Source organism: Diadema antillarum, unplaced genomic scaffold (assembly GCF_040938485.1).
Source record: "Diadema antillarum isolate AM-2024a unplaced genomic scaffold, OU_Dant_1.0 seq00001584_RagTag, whole genome shotgun sequence".
Taxonomy (NCBI): domain Eukaryota; kingdom Metazoa; phylum Echinodermata; class Echinoidea; order Diadematoida; family Diadematidae; genus Diadema; species Diadema antillarum.
This window is the reverse complement of record NW_027272302.1, coordinates 553,105-572,558: the sequence shown is the minus strand read 5'-3', so window position 1 is coordinate 572,558 and position 19,454 is coordinate 553,105. Positions and strand designations below refer to the sequence as shown.

The 19,454-nt window shown below is 39.6% G+C and overlaps 1 protein-coding gene across 1 annotated transcript in view; it reads left to right on the top strand.

The window, feature by feature from the left end:
- Positions 1-170: 170 nt before the first annotated feature.
- The window catches only part of LOC139710905 (uncharacterized), a 54,054-nt gene continuing 34,770 nt past the window's right edge, over positions 171-19,454 (top strand). Inside the window, exons 1-2 of the mRNA XM_071622826.1 lie at positions 171-322; positions 3,747-4,098. Coding sequence (XP_071478927.1) covers positions 4,032-4,098 — 67 coding nt within the window. The 5' untranslated portion in view covers positions 171-322; positions 3,747-4,031. The remainder of the gene's footprint in view (positions 323-3,746; positions 4,099-19,454) is intronic.

The following is a 19,454-nucleotide window of genomic DNA, read 5'->3' as shown; positions in this document are numbered from 1 at the left end:
GAAGTACAAACTGCGCATGCTTGATGTGGGTCAGGGATCGGATCGGATTTTTAGGAACAGCGCAAGGGGAACAGATAGGGATCCTCTGCCGTGCTAGGAGCTATGAGGTACACTTGCTGTACACACAGAACACGTACAGCTGCACAGGTAAGGTACGTAACTGCAGTACGGGAATACTGCGGGGAACTTCATGTGAACGGCAGCCCACACATCACAGAAAGTGATACTGACGTTTAATTTACTGTGTGCAAGAAAACATGGATCGGCTTGTGATAGAGCCAGGATATCTAGCCGTAATTCCTCATCCGAACCGAGGCTGCTGGTCAGTATATTAGTAATTTGACTGTATTTTTATGTAAGCATGTCATTGCCTTTCGAACATTTGTCGAACGAGTCCCTCACTAAGCAGGCGAATTGATGCCAATGGCAAATGCTACAGCCTACAGGCGCAGCGCGCAGGCCATGCTATTAATATAGCCTGATGACGTCAATTTTTGACATTAACAGCTTTAAAAACAGAGGAGAGGAGATTGTAAAGTAAAATACATTTTGCAGGAAGTTTAAAGTGAGAAAAGTTGGAAGTTTTTTGATTGACAAAATACAATGTACTAGACTATGCCCACAATTTCAAAGGAGAAAATGCAAGATGTAATTGTTACGATAGGCCTAGCGAAGAAATTTACTTGTATTTGTAACGTTAGATTTCTAACCTAGAGTCCATTAGAGACAGGCCTATTATAAGTATAAATGTACAACTAATTTAACTTTTGTTAATACAATTTGAAAGTAGCACTGTGTTTGAAATAAGACATGCCACAGCACAGATATCAGGTATAAATTAGTAGTGAGATGAAATGTGGCATAGCACCATCATGACCTAACCCCGGCGCGGGGCGCTGTACATGGTACGTATTGGGGTCGCTGCTGCGGTTACATCATGACCATGTCACTCCCTGTCGATGTGCAGTATAAAAATGTGTAACGTTATACTTGTGGAAATGTTTCAGAGCTAGATTCTATATTGACCGAAAGATCGGTGTGTAACGTTTGTATCTGGTCGTCGGGGATATGTTCCGCGAAGACTGTGTCTGGCTTCATGGATCACCTCCTATACGGAGCTGAGGAGAGCCGACAAAGTCAAAAAATGATAAAAGACTCCTCCTGACAGACAAATTTTTTCTGTCTAGATTCTATACTGTAAAAGTGGTTATTTTCTACGAGAGTTTGTTTTTCGCACTTGGCCGGGTAGGCCCCCTATAATGATTTCTGCATGTTTTCAAGTCCATGCTATCAAAACATTAGATTAGATAGTGTTGCATAATTAATATATCACAAGAAAAAAATATTTATGTACTTTTATTTTCGCGCCAGTTTCTGGTAGCGCAAAATGCGCAAAAATTTCCTTACTGCAAAAAAATTCCCACTTGTACAATATAGGGCCTACAAACTGACTGTAGGCCAAACCCAAAGTTCGATCGGCGTGGAAAGAGGTGATGATATCAAAATTTGAGGCAGAAATGCTTGATGTATTAAACAATGGTGATCAGTGGTCTGAGAGAGTGGGCAGCTTAAAGAAATGGAGGACACATGAAGGATGTGTGATGTGAGTGTGTGTGTGTGTGTGTGTACGTGTGTATGCATGCCCTAGTATTCATCTTAGCGCGAGTGTACTGTGTACATTGTAGTTCCTGTGCAGTCCGTGGAGGAATGGTTCGGGCAGCACAACTTGTCTGTGAATGGATGAAAATTGAAAACGAGTATAAAAGCAGTTGTGCAATGCAAATTCAGGAACCCAAGAATGCATGTGATTCTGTGCCGCTTAGCGCCAAAAAAAAAAAAAAAAAAAAAAAAAAAAAAAAAAAAAAAAAAAATTGTGAAAATATCATTTAGTGATTTACAGCATGCTAACTACTGTAATTGACCTGCAATATGGCAATGCCACTTACAGTGTAGTGTCATTAGAGTAGAACAATGGGAGTGCAACAAACCTTCTACACCTTGTACACAGTTTTACATACACATAATCGGGCATCATGTGTTCGGTGGTATCTCTTGGTTACAAAAAGTATTGAGCTATAAAGAAGTCTGAGAAAAAGTCAAAACAGCATGAATAAAAAAAAGAGAGTACACGCTTTAGTTCTATATGAACTGTCTACTACATTTGAAAATAAATCATGTCTTTATATTGCCAATAAAAATATTATTTTTGTATTCAAAATGATTTATGTATTCAATACAATGTATTAAATACATTGTATGTGGGACAAACTATTAGACTAAATACTAATGGGTTCGAGCCCATGCGAAGCCCGACACATTTGCCCCTACAGCAAGACACTTTGTCCACATTGCTGCCTTCCACCCAAGAGTATAATGGGTACCCGGTAGGATGAGAATGTTTATGTTGGTTGATCAGTTGTATGTGCGCACCTGTAAAATGGCTGCGACTGGCTGGAATGCTCCCCAGGGAGTGGAGAGTGAGCACTGTTAGTGCTGGTTGGAAAAAATGTATCCAGTGACAGGGTTAATAATAGTCTGCAAAGCACATCAATGCGCTCTGGCTAACTTATTAAAGTGTTTGTGTGCTCTGTTGTTGTTGATTTTTTTTTGTGATTGTCATTCTTTCTGTCCTATGGATTAAAAATAAAGGCCAACTTTTTCATTCTCAATCAAATACCCCCCTGCCTTTTTTATTCTTTCACCTTATTGAAGGGATGAAACGCTGCTAGAAAGTGAAGTACATTGTAGATCTGACGGGACTTGTATTTTCTGCATGGATTGTGAAATGTGCACTGTCTTTCTTTGTAGATGTTGATTTTTCCCAATCATTTGCAAGTCTGTAGTCCTCCGCTGTAGAACACTGTACACTCTTGTTCTCTAGAAGATGCATGCAGTTAGACAACTGGCTTGCTGTCACTACTTGTATTACTGACTTTGTAGTTTTAGTCACATTACATAACCCATGTGTGTCCTCATACCCTGTCTTTTCATTCCAAGATATTTTAAAGGTAATGCATACACTTGATGAGAATGCGTGTATGCAAATGATGCTACATAAATGCTGTTTAGCATCATCATAATTTTACTGGAAATGGTACACATCAATACTTCTATCACCAGTGATGGTGATAAAGAATTGTATTCCACCATTTACAATGGTACATAAAATGATCTGCAAATCATGGAAGGCTTTTTTCAGTGTATGTATCTTTGAATGACACATTAACAAGTGACTTCTTGATTGAGCATGTTTAATGTCTTGTGATAATGATGTCATCATTTTAAAGGAAGAAATTGGAGATTGGACTTGATGTCTACTTTTTAAAGCATTCCAATCACAACAGAATCTTTCTGAGTGTTATAACCAATAAAAAAAAAAAACAACAACAACTGAGAAATTTGACGCCAGTGCACAACTGATGAAATACCTTGTCACGCCTTGAATTTCTGAAAAGCCAGAACAAAAAAGTCATCAGTTGTCAATAAAGTTTCAATGTCAAGAACAACAATCTCGGAACAGACTTTTACAAAATAATGATAGAATTGAGAACACAACATTCAAGTTAAAAAATTTATCCTATCCAAATGATGTGAATTTGCTGATGATTAGGTTTCATCTTTCAGTCCTGGCACTGTGACATCACATTTCAGTGTCATGTTTTGTTAATTTGACAAGGATATCAGTGGCTTATCTTTATATAAAACTTTCATCCCATTTTATGTTTTCCTGTTTCTCCGCCCATCAGCGTTGAATGGTGGCTCTGAGAGTCACGCCCACTGGGTTGACACCCTGACTGTTGTTTCCAACCAAATGCTTCGTGCTTCATCGCAGTCCTCTATTTTGCTTGCTGCCTACTCGTCTGTGGCCCCAGCCTGCCTGCCTGCCTGCCTGCTTGCTCACACCCACTCCCCAGTCCTTGCATGCGGCACCGTGGTGGCCCAACTCCACCCGCCGCCGGTGTAGTGAAGCCCCCGAATTCTTCCGTCGGATTTTAACGGGGCGAAAGGTCGAGGGGGGAAAAGCCGAGAAAATGGACTCCTTCTTGGCTGCAGCCGATGACCTCGATCGCGTGTTAGATGAGTTCGAGCAAAATGAAGGTAGGCTTTGGCATAATCTCAACATGGCAGATGAGTTTAGAATGCTTCAGTTTACTAGTATTCTTCGATCCTCAGTGCCTTTTTCATTCAATTTCTTGGGTGCCAGTAGCAGAGAGAGAGTGTGTGTGTGTGTATGTGTGTGTGCATATTACACATGTATGTACATATTGCAGTTTACTCTTGTGAAGAAAGGAGAACAAACAAGCGCTCTAATAGGAGTCAGTCATTTGATGTGAACACAATTCACCAGACTAACTTAAACGTGGGGCCTACCGTGCAACAACTGTGGGAAAATACACCTGTTCGATTCTGGAAGATATAAATTGAGGAATATCTCTTCCATTACAATTTTTTTTTTTCTATTTTGCTCTGTCTTGCTCTCTCCTTATAAACTTGAATAAAAAAATGCAAAGCCTTTTTATGCAGCAATTCTCATATGAAAGGACTGCATTGATGTATAAAGTATTTCTATTTAAAGGAGAAAATACATGGAATGAGGTAGCAAAAGAATTACTGGGCAGAAGAGCAGATACACTTAGCATGGAAATGGTAGTAACATACGTCTTAAAATGCATGTGATTTTTATATCATTATGTTGTCTTACATTGTGACTTTGAGGTTACCACTTCAATATTCCCTTGACTTGATAAAGTTCTAAAGATGCAAACATTTTCCGAACCATTGTTGCCTGAAATGCCACAAATATTCAATGTTTTTCATGAAGCGTTCTTTAAGCAAATTATCTTGTTTGTATGTGTACACATACTAACACATTCTGTCTTTTATAATAAGAATTGAAGAGAAAAGTATTAAAGTCTAATACCATACACCCAATCAAAAAGAAGGAGATGTGATATCTCAAAAATAGTGACAAAATTAAGAAAAAGACACCTAGAACATTTGTTATGATAGCCCTGTGACAAAGACCTAGTCACTTTATTTTGTTATCACACAGGAATCAAAAGTTTTTAATAGTGCTGTGTCTGCCTGTTGAGCAGAGATGGTCATGTACGCTGTCTTTTCATTCAATTTAACCACCTTTTGATAAATACAAGTATAAGTCCATACAAAGAGAGCAATTTGAAAGCTTCTCACTAGTTTGATGTTTTGCATGTTTTGAGTCTGTAGACTTCAGAGGACTCTTTTCGGTATTAAAAAGATAAGAAAAGAAATGATGCCTTTTACTTGAATATGAGTAAAAATGTTATCAACTCGTATAAAAACCTCCATGACAGAATATGAGTTGTCAATACAGTGTACTCCCATTAAAACAAACAGTATTTTAACAAAACTTTCTTACAACAAAGTTGAAATTTGGTTCCAAAATTAATATACAGCACTGTACCTGATATAACAGTAATATATATATACTTCATTTGTTCAGATAATGAAATTTTGATATTTATCAAGTACGCAAACTGCCAATCCCCAGGTCTTAAATATTTGATGAGGGGACTCTCTTATATGAATACACTTCGACTCTTCTACAATACCATATCGGGCTGACAGTTTCTATTGTTGACATTTGAGTAACGAGAGTGGTATGCTACTCTGTGAAATACAGTATATACCAAAAGAAACTTTGCGTTAATCAACATTAACGTTTCATTAACGCAAGCGGTTTCACCTGAATCGTTAATAACGCAAAGTAACGATCGGGAAAATTAACGTTTGTAGTAACGATGAGTAACGATGAGTAACGATGAGTAACGATCCCTCACGCAAATTAACGATGTTTCGTTAAAATTAACGATAGGTAACGCAAGAACTCACACGAGATTTTGGTTTTGTAACGAGACCTGGTGAAAGGACGACGTAGCCCCTGCCGAGTGTAGCGATTTAGCGGAGTCTTTTCGCGAATCGAATCACGATTTCGCGAATGGTTTATTTGCGACCGGCGTCACCAAAAACGCACGCCGGGCCACCAAAAAAAGCCGGATGTTTGCCTTCAGTTTTGAAAATGAACAGCGGTAACTATCGGCTTCGTAAGCTCAGGCCTCGAATTAACCGACGGCCACCAACGGCCATGGCCGTCGGTGCCCCTCTCGTTGGCCGCAATGCCTTTTGTTTTTTTATCAAAGTTCGGCCAAAAAAAAAAACAAAATGTGCCCTTTTTCTTGGGGCCGTGGTGCCCTTTTAGAATGAAAGTTATTATTTATGACGTATGATATGCCCTTTCTCAAAGTCTCTTTAATAAGCTTGAACAACTTTCCTGATCTCAAATATCATACCTTCAGTTCACTCGCGTCCCGATGTATCTGATTCAAACTCAAAGTATCTTTCCGAGACACGAGACGACGTGTACGTACATGTACGCCCGACCGGCTTTTACCGTCCCGACTGCCTCCGCAGCGCAGCGGCCGCGAGTATGTACTAGCTAGGCAGCGCATATTCAGATAGAGTAGAGTGAACTCCAAGTTCACCAAGAAAAAAGAAAAATCCCACGATGCCAAGGGCAGGGGTGCCAGACTGGGGAATGGGGAGGGGTGGAGAGAGAGAGAGAGACCAATCAACAGAAGAAACCGCGCGTACTGGCGCATTCTTGGAGGTCATGAACTGTCTGTCACAGACTAATCATAGCAATCTACACGCGCACGCAAATTCCTTTGCCTTGTGGTTTTGCCAGCCAGCTGTCGGAATGTGCTTTGAAGTTTCATGGCAGCCTGGCCTGGCTGGCCTGAAAGGGTGTCGAGTTTCAATCAATACCTACTGTTGTTTTATTCCTGTTTTAAAAAATGCTTGTTTCACCTGATAGAAACGCGGAGATCGGGAATGTGTTACAGCTGTAGGGAAGAGGTTTTTGTTGTGTGTTGCACTTTGTGTGTGTGTGTGTGTGTGTTTGTTTTTCTCGGTTTGTTTTTCTTCTTTCTTTTTTCATAAACACCAAACATGCCCTTTCCAATGTGGCCTTGGTGCCCCTCTGACTGACTTAAGTGCCCTGGCCTCTTGGAAAAAGTGCCCTTTTCTAAATGGCCTTGCCCCTCCAAAATCCTATTTCGAGGCCTGTAAAGCTGCTAGATTAAATGTCAGATGTTTGCTCTTAATTTTGGAAATGAATAACGGTAATATTCGACTCCGTGTTATACAAAAATAAATGTCGGATGTTTGCTCATACTTTTGGAAATGAATAATGGTAAGATTCAGCTCCGTACGGTGCTGAAATTAATGTCAGATATTTGATTTTGCGTTCGGAAATGAATAGGGATAAAATACGGCTCCGGAAGATGCTGAAATAAATGTCGAATGTTTGCTTTGACGGTCGGATATAAATGATAATGAATTTCAACTCCGTATACGATGATAAAATAAATGCCGGAAGTTTACTTTTACGTTCGAAAGTAAATAATAATAATATTTAGCTCTGGAATATGCTAAAGTAAATGTCGAATTATCCCTTTGGCGTTCGGAAATGAATAACAATAATAATAAACTTCGTACAACGACGAGATAAATGTTGGATGTTTGCATTTACTTTCGAAAGTGAATAGCAATAACATTCGGCTCCAGAAGATGCTGAAATAAATGTCAGATGATTGTTTTTACGTTCGGAAGTGAATAACAGTAATATTTTGCTCCATACGATGCTAAATAACTGTCGGATGTTTGCTTTTAAATTTCGAAATGAATAACAGTAACATTTAAATGCGTTTGATGGTGAAGTTAATGTTTGCTTTGACGTTCGGAAATGAATAACAATAGTATTCAACTCCGTCCGATGATAAATAAATGTCTGATGTTTACTTTTATGTTCGAAAGTAAATAGCAATAACAATCAGCTCCGGAAGATGCTAAAATAAATGTTGAATGTTTGCTTTGGCGTTCGGAAATGAATAACAATAGTATTCAACTCAGTACGATGATGAAATAATTGTTGGATCTTCGCTTTTACGTTCAAAAGTAAATGGCAATAACATTCAGCTCCGGAAGATACTAAAATATATGTCGAATGATCCCTTTGACGTTCGGAAATGAATAACAGTGATATTCAGCTCCGTACGACGATGAAATGCCGAATGTTCGCTTTTACGTTCGAAAGTAAATAGTGCTCAATAACATTCGGCTTCGGAAGATGCCAAAATAAATGTCAGATGATTGCTTGAACGTTCGGAAGTGACAAGCAGTAACATTCTGCTCCATAATTAAGATGCTAAAATAAATATCAGACATTTGCTATAAATTTAACATTTCGAAATGAATAACAATAACATTCAGTTGCGTTTGATGGTAAATGTAATGTCGGATGACGTTTGAATGTGAAAAACAGTATAACATTCGGCTCCGTACGATGCTGAAATATGTCAGATGATTCATTTCACTTTTGGAAGTGGACAGCAGTAACATTCGGCTCCTTCGATCATAAAGTAAATGTCGGGTGTTTGCTTTTGAATTTGGAGATGAATAACGGTAGTATTCTGCTCCGTACGATGCTAAAATAAGTAACAGATTGTTGCTTGTACATTTGGAAATTATAAACGGTATCAATCGGCTCAGTTAGATGATAAAATAAAGAGCGGATGTTTGCTTTCACGTTCGGAAATGAATAAGGATGATATTCAGGTCCGTAAGATGATAGAATGAATGTCGGTTGCTTGGTTTTACATTCCGGAAGGTGTTAAAATACTTGTAAATGTTGAATGATTGCTTGAATTTCCACCAGAAATAAATAACGGTAATTTTTTGGCTCTTTACGATGCTAAAACAAATGTCAGATGTTTACAATGTCTGCAAATGCTCCCACTTTCTCATTTCAAACGTAAATTTTGACCAATTTAATAGGCATCAACTTTTATAATAATCTATAAGCCTATTTGCGAAATCTTAGAACTCAGAATAACGGTATAAGATGATTAAATTTTCTCCTTATTTTAGACGTGGGTACCTGTATCACTTCAGTAATACTTGATATTTATTTTTCTATGTTTAGTAGGACCGATAGTTTTGCTTGTTTGTTTTTCTTTTCGGGCCACCAAAGAATAAAAATCAATCATTTTGGTGGCACGATCGGGCCACCGAAATAAAAGTTAGTGTGGAGCCCTGGCCTTTTGTGGATAAAGTGTCTTGCTTAAAGGCAAATATCGGGCTTCGAGGGGATTGAAACCGCAAACCCGTACCATGGCTAAATGATTCAGATTTTACTTAAGTACATGTACTTGAAGGTCAACTTTAAGATAGACACACGTTTTTTTTTTTTTTTTTTTTTTTTTTTTTTGCGATACAGCTGGGGCTCCATGCGCATTTACATGTATTTACAACAGCAGTATAATCGGAAGACGAGCAGAAAGAATGTCAGCACCAGGAGTAATCGCACCGGGCCGAAAGGGGAAAAGGAAAAGTATATCTTGAATCTATACCCCCCACATCGACAAGAAGACAAATGAAAAAAAAAAAAAGAAAAGAAAATGAATGGACCCACATGACGCATTATTTTGGTAAATCTGCGGGATATTCGTTATTTCATTTTGCTGTGTTCAAACTATACACCAGTATAGCTTTTCGAGTGTGATCTTATGTAATGCGTATGAATGTTCTATGGACTTTAAGTTTATAATGCGAAAGAGGGTAACTATATAACAATTAACGACATTGATAACGCCAAACATTAGGAAATTTCAGAGTGCAAGAAAAATAAGACGTCCGGAAGTACGCCAGACATCATAATTGCTTTTTTTGTTCCTTTCTAGCTCCACAGCATCACCTAGGAAATCGATTTGACCAAGAACAAAAGCGCGTCCCTCTTTTCTTCCTGGGCAATTACCCCGGACCCTTCCCCTGGCCCTAATCCTAACCATAACCCAAACTCCTCACCCTAAACCTAACCCTAATCTTTACTCTAACCTTACCATTAACCAGTATTTAGCGGGGAGGGGGGGGGGGGGTAATTGCCCTCTGGGGTTAATTGCCCGGATTAGGTTGCAACACACAACAAAAACCTCTTCCCTGGCCCTACACCTTCCCGATCTCCGTGTGTTGTCAGGTGAAACGACATGTTCAAATACAAGAATAAAACAACAGTAGGTATTGATTGAAACTCGACACCCATTCATGCCAGCCAGGCCAGGCTGAAATGTAACTTCAAAGCACATTCCGACAGCTGGCTGGCAAAACCACATGGCAAAGGAATTTGCGCGCGCGTGTGGATTGCTCAATAAAATTGGAGGGCCTGGGAGCGGGAAAACAAGGGTGATTACTGAGTAGTCTGTGAGTTATCAAAAGCAGACCTTTCGAACAATTGCAAACGTCATGATACTATTTTGTCTTCCTCTTGGACTGAAGAAAAAAATCACAAAGACGAGTTGAGTACACGTTGTATCACAATTTTTTACATAGCCATGCAAAACGATTACTACACTCATGTTATGACAAGAAGAATCAATATTCCAAGACAAATACAAAGCAGCCTCGGGTACTGACGGTGACAAGAAACGCCACGCATTCACAATGCACGTTGGGGAGCAACAGGGAGGTGGGAAGAGACTCTTCCCGCCTCCCTGGGAGCAACATGGAGTTGGCAGGGAGGGGTGATCCTGGAGTTTGTGAGAACTTCCCGATACTCCGTGACAACAGGGAGGTGGAAGAGAGACACTCCACCTCCCTGGTGACAACACGATTGTGACGATCTCAAAGCATGGACCCTACCACGCCCAGCAAATCTGCGTGCTACTTCTCAAAAATTTGAAGGAACTTTGTCTCTGATCTGTTGAGTTGTTTTTGCTGAATATCAGGAGCTTTTCATGCCTGACGTTCAAATGGATGGTTGCCAAAAATTTCATAATCTATAAATCTCTCAGTAATTTATTTTAGGCTGTTGATGCTGCCGTAAAAACATTAGAAATTTCATAGGAACTAGTCAGGATAAAGACAAAAAAATCTCCGCACAAAACAAATACAAGTATCTTTTATTGTCATTGGTAGTCAACTAATGTTGTGTTATACAGATACATTGTATGATTAAAGCAATAGGTATAGTATTAACTATTGTATTACACGTAGTAACACTTTCATGGTAAGTTTGACGTTTTAAAACTCGCAGGAGAGTTTTTTTTTTTTTTTTTTTAAGGAGTGCAACCATTTCTAAACGTGAAGGCATGATAAATGAAAGGAGAAAAAAAAAGAATCAACGTTTGTAATTCTGGGTCTTCGACTTGAGCTATCTTTAATTAAACATTCCTTCTCTGTTCATCTCCAAGACCCCAGACTGTTCATGACCTCCGAGAATGCGCCAGTACGCGCGGTTTCTTCTGTTGATTGGTATCTCTCTCTCTCCACCCCTCCCCATTCCCCACTCTGGCACCTTGGCATCGTGGGATTTTTCATGTTTCTGGGTAAACTTTCATGTGAAGCGTGCCTATCAAGTCACCACTTGACTCACCTGCTGGCAGTGTAATAATGCGAGCAGAAAGTGGTAGACATTTTCTTCTGCTGCAGCTACTTTTACTGCCGAAATACTCGGCTTTGTCACCACACACTACCACCAGTTATTCGGCGAGACACACGTTGTGTATTGGAATATAAATGGACTTTTGCACCTTCCTGAATTGAGTAAGTGTCTGACCGTTGTTGAAATCGTGACATCGCTAACGTTAGACAGTCGGCGTTAGTTTTAGGCTTGCGTATGCGTGATTTCATGGGTTCAATGTTCGATGGAATATGTTGGCTGTGGGGAAAAATGTGGCTTCGAAACTTTTGCTTGCCCGATTCCATTGACTGCGCCCATGAGTACAAATTTGACGGCCATGACAATACGACATTGCCAGGGCCAGGGGAGTTCTGCTCAACTACAAAATCTTTTCGGTATTTGATATCGCTATTTAAATGCCTTCCGCCGGCAGGAAATTGTCCGTAGTAAATATTACGAACGACAGTTACTTAACCGAGGCATCTCCGAGTCTCGCAATTTCCGAGATTTCTTGCCAGTCCACATGACAAGTCCGCTAACGCAAGATCTAAAAATTAACGCACAGTAACGATCTGTAACGCACAGTAACGATCTGTAACGATCTGTAACGATCATTCACGCACGGTGATCGTTAATTTTGTAACACAGAAAGATTAACGCAGTACCGATCGGCGCTTGCGTTACACGTAAATTTAACGCAAAGTTTATTTTGGTATATACTGTAGTGACCGTGGTTTATGAAACGTAAAAGCAGTTTTGCACTTTGGTTGCACTATTGATTTTGAATTTGAATATAAACGGATGTCTTTGATGGCCGTCAGTATACTTCCACTTTAGCTTTCATGATGGCTGTAGAATCAAAAGTATACAAGTGAATGGGAGGAGAGGTCTATGTGTAGTAGAGTACATATTACCTTACTGTTAAGAGAAACCACCTCATTGTTTCAGTTTCAGTTTGTTTTATTTCTTCTCTTGTATGAAAGAAGTCATTATGACAAAATCAAATATTTTCACATGAAAATATTGAAGCAAGAGTACTCATAAGTATAGATCTGTGACATGAATAATATACATCCAGCCATACTGTACCTGATTTTCATGATATACAACAGTGTATTAAAGGGCTCATATAGTTTTGGTTGAGACCTAACTTCAGGTTTGTAACATTTTTTGGTGAAATAATGAGATCAATGAAATGTGAAAGAGCATGCAATTCCAAGAGCGATTCAATGTTTATTTGATAAAAATTGGTTTTGAAATGGCTGAAATGTTCAAAACAGAGCGATCCTAATAAAAGATAGGACCCACCTTGAATTAAGATTGCTTTGATTTTACTTTGTTTTGGGATGTCTCAGCCATTCAAAAGCTGATTCTCATCATATAAACTTTGAATTCTTCTAAGAATTCAAAGTTGATATGATATGCTCTGTATGATTGTATTAGAGAAACCAATGGTATGCTCTGTGTTATTTCATAAAGTAGTGTCTTGGTATCTCGCAGAAAGTTAAAAGCCCAATCCTCATCTCCATCAATACTATACTATCCCTTTAATATGGAATAGGTGGAGGAGACCAATATTGATAAATAGGTAATTGGTTTGACGTGGATAATGGCCTCTGGGCGTTATGCTTTGTTATACTTCTCCCTATTTTCAACTGAAGTAACAAGACACATACTCACATTATTACCTCCGCCAAGGTTGGACTTGATATCTACTTTTTAAAGTTATTTGTACGTTACCGTTACCGTTGGTTTGTGTGTTCGTTCGTTCGTTCGTTTGTTAGTTAGTTAGTTAGTTAGTTAGTTTGTCCGTGTGCATAATAACTCAAAAAGTAGTTAACAGATTGGGATGAAACTTGCAGGAAAGGTTAAGAATGACACAAGTACCTAACGATTAACTTTTGGTAGTGATCCGAGAATTTTGGGGGAATTTATGAAGGATTTTTGATATTTTGACAGGTAGGGTCAATGAACTTGTAGGAGTTCAGGCTGCGCGTATTTGAGGTTTGCATGCGCGCACGTAAGTGCGTGCTCTAGTTTCTGCTAGGGCGAGGTGCGCCGTGCAGCTGAGGGTTTATGACGTAACAAAGGCTTCTATATTTGGAAATCAGGCGACTTTCAGCACACTATAAACACTTTCAGCATGGTGCCTATCATAGGTATGGGTGGAAATCACTGATATCTCTATGAAAAAACAAGATCAGTGGTGGAAATGAGCTGCATGCTTGGCGGAGGTCTGCGCTCTCAGAGTGCTTTTCTAGTTATACAGCTGTACATGTATTCATGAACTTCAAGTATACTACATTTAAGTCATTTGATCAAGGAGGACAACACAAGGGGAATCCATAACAAGACAGAAACGAAAATAAGGGACAAGAAAGGGGATACCCAAATAAGAAAAAGTTGAGAGACGAGAAGATAAACCTCAGTATGCAGTGTTTAGGAATTTAGAACCATAAAGAAATCAAAATCAATTAATTTTTTCCCAGAAGTGTCACAGTGAACCAATAGTTTTGTATACTTATGTAGGTTTGAAATGATTTCTAATAGAAAAATTTGATAAGAATGACAATATTGGATGAAATCAAAGAGAAATGTTCAACCAATATCAAAAGTTTTTAGAGCACAAGATGGACCAGAATAGAGGGAATACCCAGTGCTGTAAGGAGACCCACCAGTAAACACTATTTAGTATTGACAGACTGTGTATAAAATTGTATTGAATACCCTTGTGCATGGATGGATGAAGTACAAGTATGACAGGGTGCCTAAAATTAGAACACAGTATACAGTCTGTAATTACCATTATGTGCAGTATTAGGGTCAAAGGGTATTCAAAGTCAACTTCTTGGCAGTTGTCTCATTTTCCCCAAGTTGTAGGTCGAATGATTTTCAAAGTTTTATGGACCCTGTCCATTTACATTTTGTTGACATGGGCTACACATATTTTCTTTACTTGGCAATTTTAGGTACATGTACAAATTGTAATGTATACCATGGTAAAATGCAGCTCAATGCACACATGAATATACAATTGTATGTGACTCTGACACCCAGAGGCATTCAATTGGCAACACCATATTTTTTTTTCGTTCTGACGTATAATGAGGTGTATTGGATCATTCCTGCAGTATTTCCCCATCAATACAGCAGGAATTCTTTAATGTTGTTTTGACGTTCACTTTGCATCTTAAAGAATGCTTGAGAAATCTCTAAAAGTCATCAGCCCACCATCCAAACCCGTGATCCAGTGAGCCGAAAACATGAGGGATGTTCACTGGCGCGGACCTGGCTATTAAGATTTCAGACTCCTCTCCCCGCAAGATGTAGAGGAAATCCCAATTAGTCTGTTTTGCACCCTATGAATGAGATGTGGTAGTGAGAGAAGGAAGTCATGGTTTAGGCTTTATGGAAAGAATCCATTATCTCCAGAGGAAGAAAAGAACCCAAATCTCTAAATCTCTAAGACAAGATCTGAGCTTCACTGTGTCTGTTATAAAGAAGGGTAATTAGGATTCTTTACCCCCTGAATAAGACTGTGTTCAAGGCATACGGATAGATTGCACAGCATAAATTTCTTTTCACCTATTGCATTCTGCTGCATTGAAAAACTGGACCTCACTTTCTCTGTAGTATGCATAAAATACTGCAGTGAATGCGTTGGGACCATTGCCAAGTGCTGGATAGTGGTGCATAATGGGTGTAGAAAGATTAGTTTGGCAAGACTGTGTTGTGTAGCAGATGTCTGGGCCTCGTGATATGCCTGTCGTACCCACTGACTGTACAACTACAACTGTAACTCCCCAGGCTGTGAATTTCCTGCAGCGGCATTGTGAAACCTGATCAAAACATCCATTGTGAGTTCCTTGTATACTATGTACATAGTACGCCATATACACTATATTGATGGAAAAATGAGCAAAGAAAATGGGATTCCATTGGAATTCTTTGCTCATTTTTCCACTATTATACAAATTATATTCATATCTGGTCAGTTTCCTTCTGTTTGCATTTCCCGCTGTAATCACATTTTCTTTGCTCATTTTTCCACTAATATGTTATAATACAGCTGCACTACATGTACACAATGTATGTACGTACATGTGTGTATTTGGCAAGTCAAATTTTTCGCGAATCGAGACTTCCTGACATTTTTGCAAGCGCTTTAGCAGTTTGTGAACATGGAGTACAGCAATGGATGGAAAAATTGTTACCGTATCAGTCACTTTATTTTTCGGATGAAATGTGCTTGTTTATGCACACATTAGGCACGTCAAGACTTACGCCAACTACTAAACAGTATCATTACACACCTTGTTTTTGTGTACTGTGTACTAGTATGTGTATACATGTGTGCATGTTGCATTCATATCCAGATGAGAATATAATATTTTTGCGTGTTCTTGAATTTATGAATAGCACCCATCTCACAAACTTCACAAAAATAGCGTAAACCCCTGCAAATTATGTGCGATATTGACATACGCTGTATGGCATACAACTGCTTGCATACAGTGTTAAGCACACATACATGTACCACAGGGCCGGTGGAGGGTTTCCAAAAGTGGGGGGGGGGGGGGGGGGGGGGGGAGGGCACTTCCGGGTTTAATGAGCTACATATTGTAACAAGCAAAAAAAAAAAATGTCTTCAGCTCATCCGTCCACTTCCACTTCTGGGTTTCTTCGGCAGGCAAGCAAAAAAAAAAAGGGTCTTCAGCATAAAAACATAACCTTACCGCGCTCACACTTGAAGATCTCTATCTATTTCTTTTTAGTGCCATTTCAGGGTTAGAAAAAAGTGGGGGGGGGGGCCCAAAGTGATGACACCTCATGTATTCCTTTATATGGTGCACAAATCTGTTCCGCCGGCCATGCTACAAATGTACCAGTACATGTGTGCATGATGCATTTGTCTTTATGGCACAGGTCAAAAGACTGTACTGCATAATTGCCCCAGTCTGTATCTTGTCCCATTGTACTTCATCAAGCTCCACCTTAAATTGTGTAAATGAAGGTCAGTGACATTATCTCTGCCTGGTACAGCATTGTGCAGACCGTATTCGGGGTCACTTAGCTTCAGATATTTGGAGTGACAACTTATGACAAGGAATGTTTGCACTTGTCAATAGCTGTCTGTTTACCCATCATGCTCAATGGAAGCGACTTCCAATGTCAGTGGCTATTGGACTACGGGTATGGCAGCCTATTAATTTGTGGGCATAGCATACGATATGTACTCAGTATACACTTGTATGCCTATCAAACTGGACTTTTTTTTTTCTCTCCATTTGCTCATACTTGTAGTATACCATGTACAGGACTGTACCGGTACACAATGTATAATTTATAAACTGTTTGGAAAGCATGCTGTGAGAATACAACCATTAGGCCCAGACATGGCTTTATGGTTTATGTGGGCAGAAATTTATTCCTTGGGGGTAAGAACATACTGTTCCATGTTCTGGGAATACACTCAATTAAGCAGAATTTTAATACCCAGATGAGGGAGCTTTTTAGCTCACCTGAGCCAAAGGCTCAAGTGAGCTATTGCGATCGCCCTTCGTCCGGCGTCCGTCGTGCGTCGTGCGTCGTCCGTCGTCCGTCATCCGTCGTCCGTCGTCCGTCGTGCGTCGTGCGTAAACTTTTTACATTTTCATCTTCTTCTTGAAAACCCCAAGACCGATTTTCATCAAACTTGGCAGGTAGCATCCCTAGGGGGTTAGGAACTCAATTTGTTAAAATGGGCACCATGACCCACCCAGGGGGCCCCCAGGGGGGCCCAAACCCCCCAAAATTAAGGAATCTTTAAAAATCTTCTTCTCTAGAACCAGAAGTGATAGAGCTAAGTTAATACTATGAGTTAGTACATCGATGACTGCAGTTTCAAGTTTGTTCATGGCAGAATCAGGGATGCCCCCCTTGGGACCCAGGGGAGGGGGGTGGGGAGGGGTTCTAATGGGGCCTAAATTGTACATTTTCATCTTCTTCTTGAGAACCCCATGACCCATTTTCACCAAACTTGGCAGGTAGCATCCCTAGGGGGTTAGGAACTCAATTTGTTAAAATGGGCACCATGCCCCACCCAGGGGGCCCCCAGGGGGCCCAAATCCCCCCAAATTAAGGAATCTTTAAAAATCTTCTTCTCTAGAACCAGAAGTGATGGAGCTAAGTTAATACTATGAGTTAGTACATTGATGACTGCAGTTTCAAGTTTGTTCATGGCAGAATCAGGGGTGCCCCCCTTGGGACCCAGGGGAGGGAGGTGAGGAGGGGTAAAATGGGGCCTAAATTGTACATTTTTATCTTCTTTTTTAGAACCCCATGACCCATTTTCACCAAACTTGGCAGGTAGCATCCCTAAGGGGTTAGGATCTAAATTTGTTAAAATGGGCACCATGTCCCACCCAGGGGGCCCCCAGGGGGGCCCAAACCCCCCAAATGAAGGAATCGTTAAAAATTTTCTCTAGAATCAGAAGTTATACAGCTAAGATAATACTATGAGTTAGTACATTAATGACTGTAGTTTCGAGTTTGTTCATAGGAGATCCAGGGGTGCCCCTCTTGGGGGCAGGGGTGGGGGGGGGGGGTGGTTAGGAAGGTCCAAATGGGGGCCTGAATCGTACATTGTCATCTTCTTCCTGAAAACCTCATGATAGATTTTCGTCAAACTTGGCAGGTAGCATCCTTAGGGGGTCAGGATCTCAATTTATCAAAATGGGCACCATGCCCCACCCAGAGGGCCCCAGGGGGCCCCCAATTCCCCAAATTAAGGAATCTTTAAAAATTTGGGCCCTTATTGTACATTTTCATCTTCTACTTCAGAATGCCTGGTCAAATTTTGGTAGAGCTGTGAATAATTTAGATTAGTGACTGCGTGAAAGGTGAACTTGCGATACTCAGGTGAGCGCTAGACCCGCGGGTCTCTTGTTTATTTTTAGAATTGAAATTCAATGATCTAGTGCTCTCTTTGGATCAGCAAATACAGTTTGTATTTGGTAAACTTAATAGAAAGTACAATGTAACAAAAATAAGCATTCTAAGACATGTGAATGGCAAAATAGTAGTATTTGTCTCTTCTTGTGTCATAATCATGTTTCTACATGACTTCTGTCATGTCCTACTATGGGACGATGACTGTAATTTGAGTACAAACTGTAGTTTAGTAGGGGGCACTACAGTTTGTATGTCCATATCATTTTGCAGTTTGTAGGCTTATAGCTGTTTGCTCTACATTGTATGCATAGGATCCTAGTGTATCAAGGGCTGCTGTTTGGAGTGAGGATATCATGTACAAATTTTAAGATGGGTAGAGTGTGTTGGCAAAGTGTACCTTAAAGGGATCGTATAGTTTTGGTTGAGACCTTATAGTGTATTTCAAGTTTCTAATGATATTTGGTGAGATAATGAGAAACCTCTTATGAAATATGAAAGAGCATGTAATTTCATGAGAAATTCAACGTTTATTTGATGAAATGGCTGAGATATCAAAAACAGCGCAATTCTAATAAGTGTGGGACCCACACTTTATTACGATCGCTTTGTTTTACTTTGTTTTTGGATGTTTCAGTCATTCCAAACCCGATTTTCATCAAATCAACTTTGAATTCCTCTTAAAATGGTATGCTCTGTACTATTTCATAAGTGTTTTCTTGGCATCTCAGAAAAAGTTAAAAGCCCAATTCTCATCTCCACCAATACTTTACCATCCTTTTAATAGTATTGCATTATGGACAAATGTACCCAAAAGACAAAGTATGTTAAATGAAAAAACATTTACCTGGTATTAGTACACCTAGTGCCAGCAGATTGTGATTTCATATAGCTGCAAGTTACCTTTGATTTTTTTTTCTCTTCAGTATGTAACACTGCAAATTCTATATCAGGTCAATGCTGTGGCAAATTGAAGTTTGTGCCCAAAACCTAGTCCAGTTGCAGTCACAGCTTTCTTCAAGTAATGGAA